This window comes from Hyalella azteca, unplaced genomic scaffold, assembly GCF_000764305.2.
Source record: "Hyalella azteca isolate HAZT.00-mixed unplaced genomic scaffold, Hazt_2.0.2 contig10432, whole genome shotgun sequence".
NCBI lineage: Eukaryota > Metazoa > Arthropoda > Malacostraca > Amphipoda > Hyalellidae > Hyalella > Hyalella azteca.
This window is the reverse complement of record NW_025940474.1, coordinates 201,580-219,594: the sequence shown is the minus strand read 5'-3', so window position 1 is coordinate 219,594 and position 18,015 is coordinate 201,580. Positions and strand designations below refer to the sequence as shown.

The following is an 18,015-nucleotide window of genomic DNA, read 5'->3' as shown; positions in this document are numbered from 1 at the left end:
CAAATTGACAACCAGAAATTTTTGCAAATATCAATACGCAACAGATTCAATACGGACACTGTCCACAACAAATGTGCATCTAACATCAGAAACGGATATGTATTAAACATTATTTTTGGACATGATCGGAAAGGAATTTATACTTGACATATCCAATTCGGACGCCGCCAAATACAAATTTGTATTTTAAATATTGCATATATTAAAGTTGGAGGAGGTCAGTAACAAAACTGTAATCAACTAATTAAAATCCGAACACCGTGAGAAACAAATTTATGTTCAGTCTATAAAATTCATACATCGTCAGAAACAAACTCGTAATCAACGAACTAAACTCATAATTAACGTATTAACTTCATACCGAGTCAGAAACAAACTTGTATTTTGCAACTTTAACTTCAATGTCCAGGTTGGAACTAGCGCGCGAACTGCTGACTGATGCAGCTGACCCGTAAATGCCCACACAACCACAAATGCCCTCTAGGTTAGGAATGATAAGCTCGAATTCTAAATATGAATGTTGAGGCAGAAATTAGATACTTAACTATACAAATTATCATTGCTACGTAAGAATGCTATGCTAAGCTGGCGAAGGCAGTCCAATTAAGGTGGAACATTCTTGGAACACAAAAGAACAAGAAAATTTTCGGTATTTCCAGCTAAATGTGTTTATATATTAAATACTGAAAACATAAGTTATTGATTTGTACAGTTACAGGATTACCTGACGTTGGACTAAGTTCGGCGATATGTACCGAATTAAATAAACCGCGTCAAAAATGTACCAGAATTAAACCGCATCAAAAGCGTCTAGTTTGCTTTATATCAATTTAAAAACTACACTTACAAATGCACTTTGTATTTAAGGTATCCGGCGTTACAATTTCTCAAAACTTATAAGCGATATAGTATAAGTAATAATATTAATAATAAAAATGATTCACTTCTTTGTGGTACACAATGCCATGGAAACGTTGGCAACCACCACCTCAGGCCCTACTAGGCAAAGCGGCCTGAAAGTTGTTCATCACCTCGTTGCTAGGCGGGCGATCATCACTAGTTTCTAGTAACACCAAAGCAAAACTTTGTGGAATGCCCAGACATTTAATTCCGTAATAATATTTACGGAAAAGACAGGCACTGGCCTGAATAGTACTACCTCAAGCTGCATCAAAATTGCCACATGTACCGAACAATTGTGGAGAATATTTTTGAGTGTAGAAACCCGGTCAGCGTGAAGCGCGACATTGCATTATGAAGATTGAAAAACTGTACGTCAATAAAAGCAGCACTAAAAACTAGACATATTCGTTCATGAGAAACACATGACAACAAAATGTTCATGGTTGCAATACACTTATTATACAGCATGTCTTGATAAAACTTGGACGGAAGCATGGGCCGCGCAGAAAGTTCGTTAATTCGTACAGCCCACAGAAGGTCATGGAATAAATAGAAATTAGCAAACTCTGGACAGCCATTATTCTGTAGTGCATATAGTAACAATTGATATAAAATGATCCGATGAAGCGATAGAAAAGACATGAAATCTTTGGATTAGAATTTCCAGCGCCCGTGCGGCAGTTTCAGGGATTAATGTAAGTGTGCTACTTGTGTTGCGAGGAGCCCAAGAAGTCGTAAAATTGTAGTAGGTATTCTCAATTATATTCCTCTTTTTCGTGTGCTCACTTGCAGGAAAGTATCGGCATCAAAATATTTACCATCACTAGTAAGAACTTATATCAAAGACCAGACAAAATAGACCGCGCGTGCCATAAACCGACGGATTTTCTGTGTCTGCTCGAGTCGCGGGAAGTTTTTAGACCCGTACTGAACAATGGCAGAAAGCTTACCTAGCGTTTATAAAATATAGTACACTCCACACTGCTCTAATGAACTCCCGAAGTTGAATAATGATGAGAACTTCGGACTACCACAACGAAACATCCTAAAACGAATACAAAACACGTCTGTTAAAAGAGGTGCATAAAATAAAGATAATGCAACTGGCAGAAAATTACCTAGTTCACTACTTAGCCACTCGTACAGATTATACGTTCTAGATTATTCCTGCAAATTCAACCAACATTTAGTCATTCGGACATCGTTTAGCAAGGAACATGCGTGAGGTATCAAAAGGGAACAGAGGCGTCCGTGGCCGTGTCTCAGAAGAGCGTCAGTTTGTTCTCTATCTTGTGGCGGTAATACTCCGGGTGCTTGACTTTGATGTGTGCCTGCAGGTTCCTTTTTCTTTTGATGGTCATGGCACAGACAGGGCACGGCAGTCTCATGTCCGCTCCGTTGTGTTCCTGCAGATGCTCCGCCAACACCTGCAACGTGACACAAGTTTAAAAAGCCTGCAACGTGACAAGATGTTCAACAAGCCTGAAACGTGACAAGATGTTCAACAAGCCTGCAACGTGGCAGATGCTCAACAAGCCTGCGACGTGACACAAGTTTAAAAAACCTGCAACGTGACAAAATGTTCTACAAGCCTGCAACGTGACAGATGCTCAACAAGCCTGCAACGTGACAAGATGTTCAACAAGCCTGCAACGTGACAAGATGTTCAACAAGCCTGGAACGTGACAAAATGTTCTACAAGTCTGCAACGTGACAAGATGTTCTACAAGTCTGCAACGCGACAGATGCTCAACAAGCCTGCAACGTGACAGATGTTCAACAAGCCTGCGACGTGACAGATGTTCAACAAGCCTGCGACGTGACAAGTTTAAAAAGCCTGCAACGTGACAAAATGTTCACCAAGCCTGTAACGTGACAAGATGTTCACCAAGCCTGTAACGTGACAAGATGTTCACCAAGCCTGCAACGTGACAAGATGATCAACAAGCCTGCAACGAATGACATGTAAAAGAACCTGTAACGTGGCACAGGTTCAACATGTGGGAGTTACTAACCTCCCTGCGGGTGAAAGAGCGCTGGCAGACGTTACAGCTGTAGGGGCGGAAGTGGGCGAGGTGGTGGCGCTTCAAGATGGCGGCTTTGCCGAAGCTCTTGCGGCAGATGGGACACGTGTACGGCCGGTTCTCGAGGTCCTCAAGCTCCGCCGCCTTCGCCGACGCACCGAAACTTCCACGAGCAGCGGTGGCTTCCTGCAAGCGGGCAAAAGCGACATCACTTCAACTACTATTAAAATGCACAGTTGCTCATCTTGTTCAGTAAATTGAAGAATTAAGTATGATACCTACTGAGGATATTTTTAACTGGAAAAATAACTGTAAGAAAGAAATTGTTCAGGAGTTTAGAGAACAAGCCACAAGCAGAACTAGAACGGGTGGTAAAATGAATCAGTGAACATATTTTTATCCTGCACTCTCTGGTGGGAAAAAATAAGAACAATGAATTCACACCCTGCAGCTACATCTGAGTCCCTCCTCACTCTGTAGCTACATCCTCTCATTGACCTTCCACACCCTCCAGCCACATCCTCTCTCTACCTCTAAACTTCTCAACACCCATACATAGCTGCTTTTGCTCACACAGAAAATCCTATAATCAATGCAATCCACTTTCAACCTACAATAACTCAGATTAAAAGCAAGGCTAGAACAGCACAGAACCTGAGAGTTTGCCGCACACTCCAGCCCCGGCAGGGCGTCCTCGCCCAGGGGTGATGATGCAGCCAACGATAGCCCGGCGCTGCGAGTGAAAGCTTCAAGGTAGAACTGCGCCTCTTCTTCAAAACTCGAAGGGTTACAAGCCAGAGCTTCTTCCTCCTCCTTCGTCTCTTTTGCCTCACCTTTGGCTACTCGCCCATTTTCAACTAAGCTCTTGCCACAAAACGATTCAGACCCTTCATGGCTTGTGGAAGTCTGTTCCTCCAAAGAAGGCAATCCATTTCTACTGGTGTCACTGGACCGCATCATGGATGTGATGGGCTGGTTTTTTACTATTTGTCTCCCGCACAGACTGTTACTAGAAAAACTGTGTAGACTAGTTTGGTTAGTTGCTGATGGTAAACTGCGATCCTGCACGAATACAATGAAAGGATTATTATAAAATGCAGTAGGTATTCATCACTGCTTTGGATACACAGCATAACATTCTGGGATAAAATCAATTGGATATTTAGAATATATTACATTGTAAATACATTGAGGGAATAATTGTCAACATGCAGAAGTCTACTTGGAAACTCAAATATTCACACAGTTGAGTAAACAAATATAGACAGTGCATGACTAGATATCGAATTTGTCAAAACCCTAAACACAAAGGGTGGCTTTGAGGAAGCCCAGGGTGTGAATTGGAAAAAAAAAAATTTTTGATGATTGAAAAATGATGATTGTGATGATTGAAAATGATGATTGCGTGAACTGAAAAAAATGATGTTTGAAAAAAAAATGTTGATTGAAGGCTTTACTGAGCTACTCACAGTTCTGTATTTGTCTTCCAAGTCAAAGATTTCAGCAAGAGCGTCCTTGGTGCTTCTTGAAAGAGGCGCCCTGCCTGACTGGCAGTCCTTCAGAGCCTGGGCCTCACTTATTTTTGTCAACTCTAACACATTTTCGTTGTCACCAACGGTCTCTACGTCTACAGGGGAATGGGGTTCAGCTTTCATACTTTGAAAGGGTATGAAAAATTTGTTATCAACACTATCGGTCCGTGACGAGGTAGTGGCGTCAGTAGTTGTGTTAGGAGACAACACAACTTGGGAGCCATATTCATCAGTTGAATGAGCACTAGAACTGGCTGAGGTTTTCATTTTTTTAGGTGATGACACCAAGATGTCTGTGGCAGAATTCGTGCTAAGATATTTCTTTTCCGGGGAGAAATTCCTCTTGACAGCAGGTGTCAATAAAGACTTGGAATGAGTAAATAATTTTTCCGATTTAGTACTGATTTCAAACTTTCTAAATGACTCCACCCTACATCTACTGTCTACAACATTACCATCTGCATCCAGATCATCATCTAGGTCCTCACTGGCACTGGAAAGTTCTTCATGTGGCTGAACTCCAAGTCCTTTAATTTTAAGGCACTCGGCCGTCTTGAGCAGCGAGCCCACTTGACTTTGTGGCACGCAGGCTTCCCCTGTGTACATGAACTCAAGAATGGCTTTTATCTCTGAGGCTGGCACATCCCGCAGGTACACTATAGGGTGCCCGCCATCAGGCACTGCACACAACATTGTCTGGAAGTAGTGGCTGCATGTAGCCAGTACCAGCTTGTGTGCCAGGAACTGCTGTCCATCACATGCCAGGGTGATGTCCGTGAGGAGGTTCTGGGGAAAAACAATTGTTATTACAGCTATTTCATGGGTATGAGTAGGCTTGCAAAAATGATGTTTTTAGTCCTTCTTCAATGAATGAAAATTGAAACTTTCAAGCAAGACATGGATTAGTAATAAAATTCATATATTTTCTCTCAAAAATGTTGATGATTTGTTACTTAAATACATGTACATATATTTCATAATACTTAAATATATATATATATATATATATTTTTTTTTCAGTGAAGTCAAAGGTGCCTTAAAAAAATCTGGGAAACCAGCTATTATCTATGAATGATTTTTAAACAGGTAAACTGAGGCTGAAAATATGTACCTATATACCATATATACGTAATACATTGCTTGAATTCTCCATGACAAGTAAACTAAGAGATATTACATAAATTTCACACTGACTTGTACATACGTACTTGGTCAGAGAGATAAAATAAAATATTATATCCTAATTCATTGAGAATTAGGTATTATGAGTGCTGGTGCAAGATATGATTAAATAAGGTTGATTGTACAAGCAAAATATATGCATTACATAAAAAATTCACATTTTTTATCAATTTTAGTCAAAATGGATGAACACCTTCCACTTTATTCATGAGAAACATTGTAAGCTCTGATAAGTTGCAAAACCAATATATCCTTGGTTAATTGGTAACCCTTGGTAATTACTTTATCACATGCATTTCTTTCACATTATTGATCATTTATGTATACATTAATTTCAGATACCTTGTGTCGCAGCATGTTGAACATGGTCTTGTATGTGCTGCTGTGGTTGTTCCATGTCAGAGAGAGCTGCTTGTCTTCCATATCAGAGTCCATGGTGCTGCTATCTCACTATCAACATTGGCCTCAACAAGTAATTAATATATTAAATTAATGCCCTGCACATGAATAAAAAATAACTTGACCAAATACTTAACATGCAGCACATTTTTGGTTCCTAAGTAATAGGACTTTGATAATGAATAGAAATACTAACAGCTATAAGATGTGAATGAGCTTAAAACATATTGCAGCAATAACAATAAGTTATCAAATTCAGTTAGCAAGATATTTAGTTAGCAAGCATACCTAGTAAAATTTTCTTTATGATATGAGCCTGTCAAAATAAGCTATAATTTTTCAATCTCACTTGAAAACAAAACAAGAAATTAATTTGAACAAAGGCTGACATTGATATCACCAGTGATTTTTCTTATTTATATATGGATTGCTTTTACCAAAATATTGGCAAATAAATTTTCCACAAATCCATGGTGCAGAAAGGAGGTGAACATCTTAAGATCTTTGGCAATGCATCAGTAGCACAATTAAAGCCTTCAGAAGATATTGCCAACACATTTGGATTGAAATTATTGCATTTAAAGGCAATGCTAACAGCAGAGCAGGAGGTACACCAGTGACACTGTGACGGTGTGACCAGCGGCTGCATGATTTGTAAAATTTCCAGTTAGTCGGATGAGGCTTCAAGGCTCAATCCACAATTTGGTAATTATGGTTGAAATGCAATTGCACTGCACTGGCACTGCAGTTTAGGTACTGTCAGCAATGTTATTGGTATACAAATGCAAAAATTAGAACACATTCACTAAACTCTGCACTCTGGTCAAAGGTTGTTGAAATTCCAGTTACTTTGGTCACACAGACACTAAGAATTTATGAAACTTGGTGAATCTGGTTAGCGTAGGTAACTGATAGAGATACTTGTTTCCTAGTGAGGAAATATATACTCTCTGAACCGCAACTGGATTTTTCAAGCCATGGTTTTGTAAACAAATTTGCAAGCTGTGATTTCATTTCTTTGAGCCGTGAATTCCATATGCTGGACATGAAGAGCCATTTGCTAGCCAGCAGTAGCCGCAAACTCATTTGCAAAGTCCTGTGCACATGTTACCCAAAATCTCTAATTTTATACTACGAACAGCAACAATAACATTTATCTTTACGTTAGAGGCAACAAAACACGTAATTATGCAGACTGATGTGAACACAAAATTTCTTATGCATTTTTGAGTTTGCACTGGGGATTCACATACATAGTGGCAAAGCTACCAAAGCAGAGTTTTTTAGACTCTCCCTCAAGTTCATTTTTGAGTCCTATAAGTAGACCAGTAAAGTATGGATACCATAAAAGGGGGTTACTTAGACTCCCAGGGTAACTTGGACCACTTTTAGTTTTTTTAACAAAAACCCCCCAAAACTCCAAAATTATTTGACATAGAAAAATTTTGTCAATGGTCATTAAAGGCCTAATACTGAGGCTTTGTAACACAATAGAAAGATAAAATAATTATGCATATCTAATGGGTTAAAAAATGAAAAATGTGACCCATGAAAAAGAGCTACCGCAAAATGGGGTTACTTTGACCGGTGGGGTAACTTTGACCACTTTTCGTTTTTTTAACAAAAAACCCCAAAACTCAAAAACGATCTGACGTAGAAAAATTTTGTCAATGGCCATCAAAGGCCTAATACTGAGGCTACGTAACACAATAGAAAAATTAAAAAGTTTGCATATCTAATAGGTTGAAAAATTAATAATGTGACCCACAAAAAAGAGCTATTATTTAAAGCCTGTTGGAGTACCCCCTTCAATTTTTTTATTTTTTGGTAAAATAACTCCAGGTTTTGATGCATTGTAGTAGAACTCTTCTAGTTACATACCGTCAAATGGGGTAAAAAGGGACGGTTTTGAGCGTTTTTGTTAATAAATTCTTACCGTGAAACATTTCAGAAAAAAGTTTAGGCTCATTTTATAGCTCTTTGCAAGGGCTATCAAATGGTGTCTTCAAAAAAATTCCATATGCTATTTGTAAGGCGCTAAACGCAATATAAAAGGCTCCTGAATTAATCTTGAAATGGGGTAAAAAGGGACACATGAAATAAAACTCAATTTCAAACATTTGAAGCATGCAGAGTGTACTCATCAATTACTAACAGTACTCTGAAGTCCTCCTCTTTCATTGTAGATGTAAAATAAATGACATTTTCTGTGATTTTTACTTGTTTTTCCTTTATTGATATATTCATACCATATATCATATTCATACCATATATATATATTCATTTTTTTCATACCATATTCATTAATTACCGTATTATTAATGTGATATTACTGTATCCATGGACATGCCATTGAGCATTGACAATGACCTTGTCCACTGCAAGCTTCATATCAGCAGCCATGTAGCATTTCTTCTGTATCTGTAAGCTTACAGGATGGTTTGTAATTTTGCACAACTTTAATTGAGTCTAGTGATTTCACTATAACAAAAAAGATCGTGAAAAACATACCTGAAACAGAAAATAATGTTTTAGTGACAACCATCATATGTTTTGAAGAAATAAATCATAGTTTAGGTCAATTACTTCTCATTCTTTGATGCCTTTGCACAATTCTATATATAGCATTCTATGTACAATTTTGTGACAACCGATGATGCACTAATTTTTCGATAGGTGAATTTTTTTTGCCAAGCGAGGTAAATGTAATCAAAATTATTTTTTGTTAATCAATTTTTTTGTTAACTAGAGCATTTGCTAACTGAGGTTCTACTGTAACTGCATTTTTAAGGGTGTCCCTAATTAACCCAGGGGGTGTCCCTTTTTACCCCATCGCGCGGATATGACTGCCATTATTTTTTTTTGAATGAGATAGGCAAATTCTGTCAATTACGTTTTCAAGCCGACACCTGGGTGCAACTATTATGTAAGTAAAATTTTTCAATATGGTGAATATTTTTTTTGCTCCAGACCTTAGCAGAGGTACTTTTCCAAAATTGCACTTTTCACACTTTTTTCAGCGATTTTTCAGAGATAGTAAATGTTTGATTTCTTGACTAGCTTTATACATAATAGATAGGTAGTAAAAATGTTGAAGTTTACACTACTATTTTTAGTTTTGCAATATTTTGATTAGTTTAGCTGCCACAACATTTCTACGAAATGTGGGACGCGCGTCCCTATTTACCCTGCCCGTCCCTTTTTACCCCGTTTGACGGTATGCAAAAAACAAATTTTAGGAAAGTGTCATAGTTTGCAAATGGGGGGCTCTGCCCCCAATGGGGGAACTTTGACCACCTGATGGCAGCCATGATGGGGTAACATTGACCGGCTTGGAAATTAAGTTATAATTACCATAGGTACCTATATAACATATTTTATGTTTAATACACCTAATAATGTTTTTTTCTTTATGTTTCAGACTCTACAGAGTCTTATATATGGTAATTTTAACTTAATTTCCAAACCGTGTTTCAGACTCTACAGAGTCTTATATATGGTAATTTTAACTTAATTTCCAAACCGGTCAATGTTACCCCATAACGGCTGCCATAGTGGCAAAGCAGAGAGTTTTTTAGACTCTCCCTCAAGTTCATTTTTGAGTCCTATAAGTAGACCAGTAAAGTATCATGCATAGTGGCAAAGCAGAGAGTTTTTTAGACTCTCCCTCAAGTTCATTTTTGAGTCCTATAAGTAGACCAGTAAAGTATCCTGGATACCAGCATTATCATACATAAAAAATTGGCTTAAATCTTGAGCAAATGAGGAAATTAAAAATGAACTGATTCTAAAAAAGCTCTAGTTTGCCACTATGACGGCTGCCATTAGGTGGTCACATTTCACCCATTGGGGTGCGGCGCCCCCCATTTGCAAACTATGACACTTTCCTAAAATTTGTCATTTGCATTCTACTACAATGCATCAAAACCTGGAGTTATTTAACCAAAAAATAAAAAAATTGGAGGGGGTACTCTGACAGGCTTTAAATAATAGCTTTTTTTTCGTGGGTCACATTTTTAATTTTTTAACCTATTAGATATGCAAACTTTTTACATCTTTCTATTGTGTTATGTAGCCTCAGTTATTAGGCCTTTAATGCTCATTGACAAAATTTTTCTATGTCAAATAGTTTTTGAGTTGTGGGGGTTTTTGTTAAAAAAACGAAAAGTGGTCTAAGTTACCCCGCCGGTCTAAGTTACTCCATTTTACGGTACCTAAAATAGCCTATAAAGCTACAACCTTAAGCTATAAACGATTGCATTCAAGTTGAATTTAACCACAATTTTATAAATTTCTGACAAAATGACAATTAGTCCAAATTGGAAACCAGTGAAAATGTGAAATTGACAGCATCTCTCATTCTCTGCAAAGTTGAAAGTGCAAACACAGACAGACAAATTTGTCTCATTCATCACGGGTGGCTTCTGCCCGATTTCTCAATCAAGTTTGTATTGTAATAAAGCTTTATAGTAGCTAAGCAAGATTATTATCCAAGATATTTCCGGCAATATTTAACATTTAGCTAATAACCAATGTGGAAAATAGTTCGATGATTGATCTATACTCTATAGTATAGACACAGTCACACAGCAATAATTGTAAGATCAGATAATCAGAAACATCACATAATAGTTTGAAGTTTTGAATTTTCTAATCATTAAATTATCTTGAATTGAATCGAAACAGAAGAATTAGGAACTCTGCAGAGTGTCAGCGCGTAACGTTCGTTTGTGAACAATGCATAAATAGGAATGCACACTATTTGTTTGCGAACGCATCGATTCCCATCGGAGAGTTCAACTTTCTGTAAATGATGTTGTTGAATCTATGGAGTATTTTTGTTTGTACATAAATAGACAAGCTTATAGTCGTGAAGGTTAAGCTCTGTTCAAGTTTTTATAACTTGATTTTTCGTTCGCAGTTCGTACAAGTTCGTACAACTAGCAAGCACCAACGCGGCTGAATCGAACACCTGCCCAGAGCAGATGTCAACAAAAATGCCAACGCACATATTTTCCGAAATAACTGCGAAAAATATATTTGGATACGTCTCGAATCAGTATGATTTTAAAATTTCAAAATATCATATTGGATTGCAGAAGGCTTGGAAAATGTATTGGATTTGAGAACAACACTCGATTCAGTTATTTTTCTGCGAAAAAATTGTTCACGTGTCACGTGTGTCTTAAAACTTGCGGTCGGTCTCAAAGATTCAGCGAGCTTAAAATATCTCCCAAACTAGGGGATGCAGCTTAATGAAACTTTGCACACGTGTTTAATAGAACCTAATAGTGATGTTTAAGTGATGACCATTTTCCCGACGTGGCAATATTTTACCGGCAATACGGGCCAAAATTTGCAGTGGGCCCGATAATACAATTCAGTGAAGGATGCGACAAGTAACGCGCAATAGCAAGATGATCTTGACAGTTTAGTTAACTGGGCTTATACGTGGCAGCTGCGGTTTAATGCTGACAAGTGTTAAGTATTTAATAGAACCTAATAGTGATGTTTAAGTGATGACCATTTTCCCGACGTGGCAATATTTTACCGGCAATACGGGCCAAAATTTGCAGTGGGCCCGATAATACAATACAGTGAAGGATGCGACAAGTAACGCGCAATAGCAAGATGATCTTGACAGTTTAGTTAACTGGGCTTATACGTGGCAGCTGCGGTTTAATGCTGACAAGTGTTAAGTATTTCACGTGGGGAAGAACAGTGAACAGAAATATTACAGTATGAGACGTCAAGGTTGCAACGAGAGAGTAATGATTGGAAAGTCTACTGTGGAAAAAGATCTCGGAGTTAATGCCAACAAGGAGCTGAAATTTTCTCAGCATGTTGAAACGCAAGCTAATAAATGCAACAAACTTCTTGGACTGATCAGACGCTCATACGAGTTCCTAAATGCAGAAGCGATGAAGCAGTTGTTTGTTGTTGTCGTGCGCCCGAATCTAGAGTTTGGAAACGTTGTGTGGTGACCGAAACTTGAAAAAGACAAAAATTTAATAGAGAATGTTCAAATACGTGCAACAAGGATAATTCCAGGCAAGTCCTATGATGAAAGATTAAATATTATGAAGCTTCCAAGACTCTTATCGACATTGCGTGGGGACCTCGTTGAAGCATGCAGGTTTATACAAACTCATGGTTTATACAAGGTCACCGAAGGATTACTAGAATTTGAAACAAGAGCCCACACCATGGGCTACGGCTATAAACTAAAAAACTGTGCTGCAAATTCTCCACGCGACAACATTTCTTCTCGCTTCGAATCACCGACATGTGGAACAGCCTACCCGGACCCCGGTTACGTCATTTACGCTCCGAGTATGAACACGTTCAAGAACAGACTAGATAAAGCCGTGGAAAATTATATGTTCAGACTTGAAAGGCCTCTGCACCATATAGAACCCGGTGGAAGTGTAGTAGCTATTTCAAACCATCGTCAGTCTTGAAAAGATCCGGTCAAAGGACACGATTTTAGATCTTCTGTATACAAGTCACGAAAAGCACAAAAATAGGCGACAGGCTACATCAGGCCTACTCTTCAGCGCCGACATGACTATAATACGAAACATCTTCTTTATTAATTGCAGCTTTGAGCGAAACTCAGGCTTTCCTAATCACATAACAGTGATTTACAAGGCGAAAAAATTTCTTCCATTTCTCCTTCTTTTTTAAGTTTATGGGTGCCTCTGAAAACTAGTTTCATGCTGCCTCATGGCAGGACAATTTATGTAGTTTAAAGAATTTGCTCAATAGAATCTTGGGCAAAGAGAAGTACTTTTTTCAGGAGTTGGTCCAATGTTTCCCGACGGCGGAATGTCCACAGAATTGGGTCGCCAAAGTGGAGACCACACCGGGGTGGAGGGTCCCACACCAGGGCAAAAAGCCTCACATCAGGGCCGAGAGTCCCACTCCAGGGCAGTGAGTCCCACTCCAGGGCAGAGAGTCCCACTCCAGGGCAGAGAGTCCCACTCCAGGGCAGAGAGTCCCACTCCAGGGCAGAGAGTAGTCCCACTCTAGGGCAGAGAGTCCCACTCTAGGGCAGAGAGTCCCACTCTAGGGCAGAGAGTCCCACTCTAGGGCAGAGAGTCCCACTCCAGGGCAGAAAGTCTCAGTCCAGGGGGAGGTTCCTGGGGGCACTAACCAGTCGCCTGGGGGCACTAACTACTCACCAGGGGGCACTAACCACGAACCCGAGGGCACTAACCACACATGGGGCAACTTAAAATATTCGTAACGTAATGTAATTATCCATGTGAGAATTTGCTAATGTTTCCTTAGTTCAACACGGTTCTACACAGTGCACTTGGTGAAGATAGTCACGACTAGGCGATGTCCAAAAAACTTGGTCTTGAGTCATCTCAGCATTTTGCAGTGGGATGCCGGGGGCATTGATAGGTGTTCAGGAGTTAATCTCTAGCTAATAGTACCCTCGCTGGCTCAATGCCTCGGAGGGATCGCCTGCCGAAGACCAAAACTGCCCTGGATGTAATGGACCATCATGATTCCTGCCTTCCGGAACGTAGCCTTCAACACTTCAAGCCGTCCGTATCTAGGCCGTGGTTCGAACCAGCCCTCGGTCGAACGGCCGCATGTCGAAGGACGATAAATTTTGGAACAGAACTATGCTATCTGAAACCTAACCTCAGATGCAGTGAACGTAAAATTACGTAATTTAACGATGCCCGGAAGTCAGATTCGATCTGCGGCCTGGTGGTGCACGGCAGGTGGTGGTCAAGGCCGGAAGAGGACAAAGCCGAATGGTGCACGGCTGATTGGTGTAGATCTGGAGAGATCCAAGGCGTTCGATTCAGGGCTAATTGGTGCACAAAATTGGTGGTGCACGGCTGCGCTCCCCCTCGGAGCGGGGCAGCACTGCATAGTATCTATGGGCATTTTCAAAGTTCGAGAAAGATGACGTGGCAGTCGGCCTAAACCGGCTGTTGTCACTGTTCTCAGCACAATACAACTCTTACTTCGATTGTCATAACACTTCTCCAATTTAGCCTTCTGCCACGGGTTCTACGGCTGTTCGGAGAAACGACCTGCATTTTTGTGGCAACTGTAAAATTTGTCGTGAGCCAAAAATGTCTCCCAAACTAATGAACAAAGTTTCGATGAAACTTTGCACATGCGTTTATTTGGCCATAATTGAGATGTTTAGGTCGTGATCAATTTTTCTATTTTTTTATTATTATTTATTTTTGTACCGTCTTCACTATGGTTACTGGAGACTTGGAGACGCCTACACGACAGGACAAGTATTAATGGTCGTCAATCGGCAGTTAATTGTCACATGAAGAATTTAGTTTGCTCCAGCGATTTCCTTTCAAGAAATATTTGCTGGAGTAGAGCCCTAAAACTTTAGAAAAAATGTGGTGTTTAGCATTCTGCCGAGACAACGAGAATAAAATATTTACTCAGGGCAATAATTAATAAATAAGGTCAGAATAATGATCTAGATTTGCACTACGTTGTCATGGGCGCAGCCGTGAGCCGCAAATTTTTCTGCCGCCCTGCAATCAACACTTCAGTCATCGGTATTCAATCTCAGGTGGCTAAATACATACGTTACCATTTATCGTTAAGCACCTCACTACGTAGGCTACTAAACCCTCTTGCGTTATTAACAAGGGAAATAAGTATTAAGATTATTTGGTTGCTTAAATCGCAAATATATCAGGAATTTAAAAGCAAAGAAAATCGTCAAAAAGTTCACCATTTCTTAAAAGAGAAAACGTTTTGAAGTCCAGCTCCATTGTCAGTTAAAAACCTAGAATACAGGTACAAACAGTTAGTAACCTAAAATTCACATTAAAAAATTCACCTAAACTTAAGAACATTCGAAACAAAATTGAAACTAAAACAAGCATAAATGAGACAACATGACCAGAAGGTACTATCTATTTACAATTTGTAGAGGATAGGAACGAAAAGCAGCATTTAAACTGGGCTTCTGTTTGAAAATATACAATGATTCTAAAATTCTTAGGTCTGAAACACCGGTTATAATAATAATAATAATAGCGGTTTCAGCGTTTATTAGGCCGTAGGCCTGTCGCCGATTCTTAACATCGCAGAACATTCGCAGTATTTTGCGGGCTTGAACTCGCAACTCACTGCTACAATTCTACTGTGCTTAACCGCCCGGCCTCCTTGCAGATTCTGACCATAAACTGGCGCACAGAGCTGGGATCGAACCCGCGCCTCTCTGCGCCAATCTTGGTACTCTGAACTTTAACCACTGGGCCACCCTGCCCAGTACCACTGGGCCACCCTGCCAACCCTGTTGTGGAAGCTATAACTCTAAAATCACTATTGGACACCGGGACGTTGCACTGCTCGGCATGAATACGTACGGCTGAATGAGGGGGATGCGCAAGTATGTTCCCTGTTCTATGACACCTGCCCCTATGCTCTGCAAGCCTAGTATAAAAATTGCGCGATGTCATACCGACATACGCAGATGCGCACTGTGCACAACTATATTGATAAACTAGGGATGATCGCACAAGAACAGGGATAGGATATTTGTACTTAAAAAACGAGCAAATTTTGGAATTGTTCACTAGCAATACATGAATATTCACATTCGGGAGGTATTTAGAGAATATATCTTTCAATGCCTTTGCCATAGTCTCGGATGCGAGGCCAAAGTAAGGAAAAGAGCAACAAATACCATTCCTATCGTCACGCTCGGGAACAACCTCAGCATTCTGCTTAGACAAGAATTTCTTTTTGAGTATGCACCAATTGTGATGGAAACCCATTTAGTGAAGAGATACTGCGCAAATGTTCAAATTCAATGTACATAGCATAGAAAGTAGAGCAAATTCGGAAGCCGCGGTTTAATAACGTTTGAATCCCATTTAATTTGAAACGAAATGAACATAAGCTAAAAAAAGCTGGTGCTTAAGCCGGTGAACGTCGATTTTCGGTAACAGATGTCTGGAAACGGCCATCAGATTTTACGACCTTGCAATCTAGAAAAGTTAAACTATTGTTGGATTATAGCTCCATAGTAAATTGTGAGGGGTTGTGTCTAGGAGATTGATATAATCAAAGAAAAGGCCCACATGAGAGGGATGCCTGAAAATTAAAAAAGTATCATCTACATTACTACATAATCGGTTATAGAAAATTGGCTTAAAATCAATAAGACAATTGACCCACCATGTAGCCTCGTGAAAGCACATGAAAATATTGGTAAAGGTACGGCCAAGAGGAAGACCCATGCCCAAACCGTCAATTTGTCTATAAAACTTGCCTGCAGATACAAAAATAGGGTTTAAAACTGATAATTCAAGAAGAGATTTAAAAAAGTTGCGGTTCAACCCTATGACAACTTCATTGACACCTCTAAACAAAGAATTGTTTTCTTTAAACAAAGAAACGTTTTCTCTTATATGAAATGGTGAACTTTTTGAGAATTTTCTTTGCTTTTAAATTCCTAATAAACAACGGAAATTTATATAATGCATAACTGAACTTTGGCTGTACTAGCCAGTAGCATGATCCCTCGTGAGCCCCAATCGACATTTCTACGGACCCAGCTGTGGACTTCATATGTGTTGATATTGATGATTCATGCCGCGGCGAGAAACAAAACTGTAGACGTGTTTCCAGTCTCTTCAAATCGGAGATGCTAGATGGAGCCAAGAGGAAAAGGCAAATTTAGCTCACAAAAGGCCCACAACAACCCCATTTAAAATTAATAAGAAAATTTTATACACAAGGTAGTTAAAACCATTTACAGTTCCTACATTTACTCCTCAAGCTTTCAGAAAACGAAAATAAACTCAAATTCACTGAGTTTACGATCTGAATTACCGCCAATGCTACGTAAGCCGCCAGCCTACAACGAATTATTCGCTACTCGCCGATCGTAAATAAAAGCCGTATAATGCTGATAGTGGTCAGAACTACGTTCGATTGCCACCTAACAACTATGAATTTTTCTAACGCGCTAGGAAGTTGTGGCATTGACGCTAGAATATTTATACGTAGATGAAAATCAATTTATTGAAAAACCATTTCGGTGGTAGAAAGATTATGTAGTTAGGGTAACATGGGGCAGCGGGCCCCCTCCTTTTATAAACTAAATTTTTGATGAAGTTTTAATTTATACGAGGTGGTTCTTTGTTTTGTTTAAAAGTACAACTAATGAGGAATATATGATGTGAATTAGACGCCTATACAGTTATTCAACTTTTAATGAAGCACTATTTTGTAAAAAGTGTCAAAATGGGCCCATTGCCCCACCCCTGGGGCAATGGGCCCATGGGCTTGGAGCAAGGCGCCCACCCTTGGTCCCTTTACGACAAATGCATATTTTTCGTTTAAAAATGATAAAACAAGACTTTCAAGTTAAAAATAATAAAAATGTAATGAAAAATATGACATTCGTTCATTTATTAACAACTCAAAAAATCATATCCTTAACTTGAAAAAATATACTCTTGGCTTAAAAATCTATCACTGACGTGAAGAAAAATATTTCATTGATATAAAATATATATCCTTGACTTGAAAAATATATCCTTGCGATAAAAAATTCGTCCTTGAGATTAAAAATGTATCCTTGACTAGAAAAAACATATTTAGTTGATCAAAAGAAAAAACTAGGTTCCAGTTACGTCCATAATCCAGATATAAGTACTTATATCATTAGTCTGCTTATATCGCAAGTTCACAAGGAATTTAAAAGCAAAGAAAACGCCAAGAAAATTCACCATATCGATATTGAAAACATTTCGGAGTCCAGCTCCATCATCAGTTCGACTAAACTAAAAATGAATAAAATCACTTTAAAAGTCAAAATTCAAAGACAGACATAAAACCTAAACAAGACCTAACATCATATCGAAATAAATAGGACTAGTTATGAACAACTTAGTCCTAGGGGTACGACAAGAATATAAAATCCTAGCGATTTACTATTTCCAGATTATATGAGCTAAACG

At 39.0% G+C, this 18,015-nt stretch overlaps 1 protein-coding gene across 1 annotated transcript; it reads right to left on the bottom strand.

The window, feature by feature from the left end:
• Window positions 1-217: 217 nt before the first annotated feature.
• On the bottom strand, window positions 218-6,133 carry LOC108677469 (protein abrupt-like). Its single transcript, XM_018165690.2, has 5 exons — window positions 5,984-6,133; window positions 4,397-5,245; window positions 3,582-3,989; window positions 2,919-3,113; window positions 218-2,330 (listed from the first exon to the last, which is right to left on the bottom strand). Exons 1-5 carry the CDS (start codon window positions 6,074-6,076, stop codon window positions 2,166-2,168), a joined length of 1,710 nt encoding a protein of 569 aa, XP_018021179.1. The 5' UTR covers window positions 6,077-6,133; the 3' UTR covers window positions 218-2,165.
• Window positions 6,134-18,015: the final 11,882 nt, after the last annotated feature.

Bases quoted from the DNA above. Each gene is read 5' to 3' on its own strand.
- LOC108677469 (XM_018165690.2), bottom strand. From the start codon at position 6,076: ATGGACTCTGATATGGAAGACAAGCAGCTCTCTCTGACATGGAACAAC. The intron at 5,246-5,983 runs GTATCTGAAATT...GTTTTTCCCCAG, and splicing joins TCAACATGCTGCGACACAAG to AACCTCCTCACGGACATCAC. The intron at 3,114-3,581 runs GTTCTGTGCTGT...GCCCGCTTGCAG, and splicing joins AGTGTGCGGCAAACTCTCAG to GAAGCCACCGCTGCTCGTGG.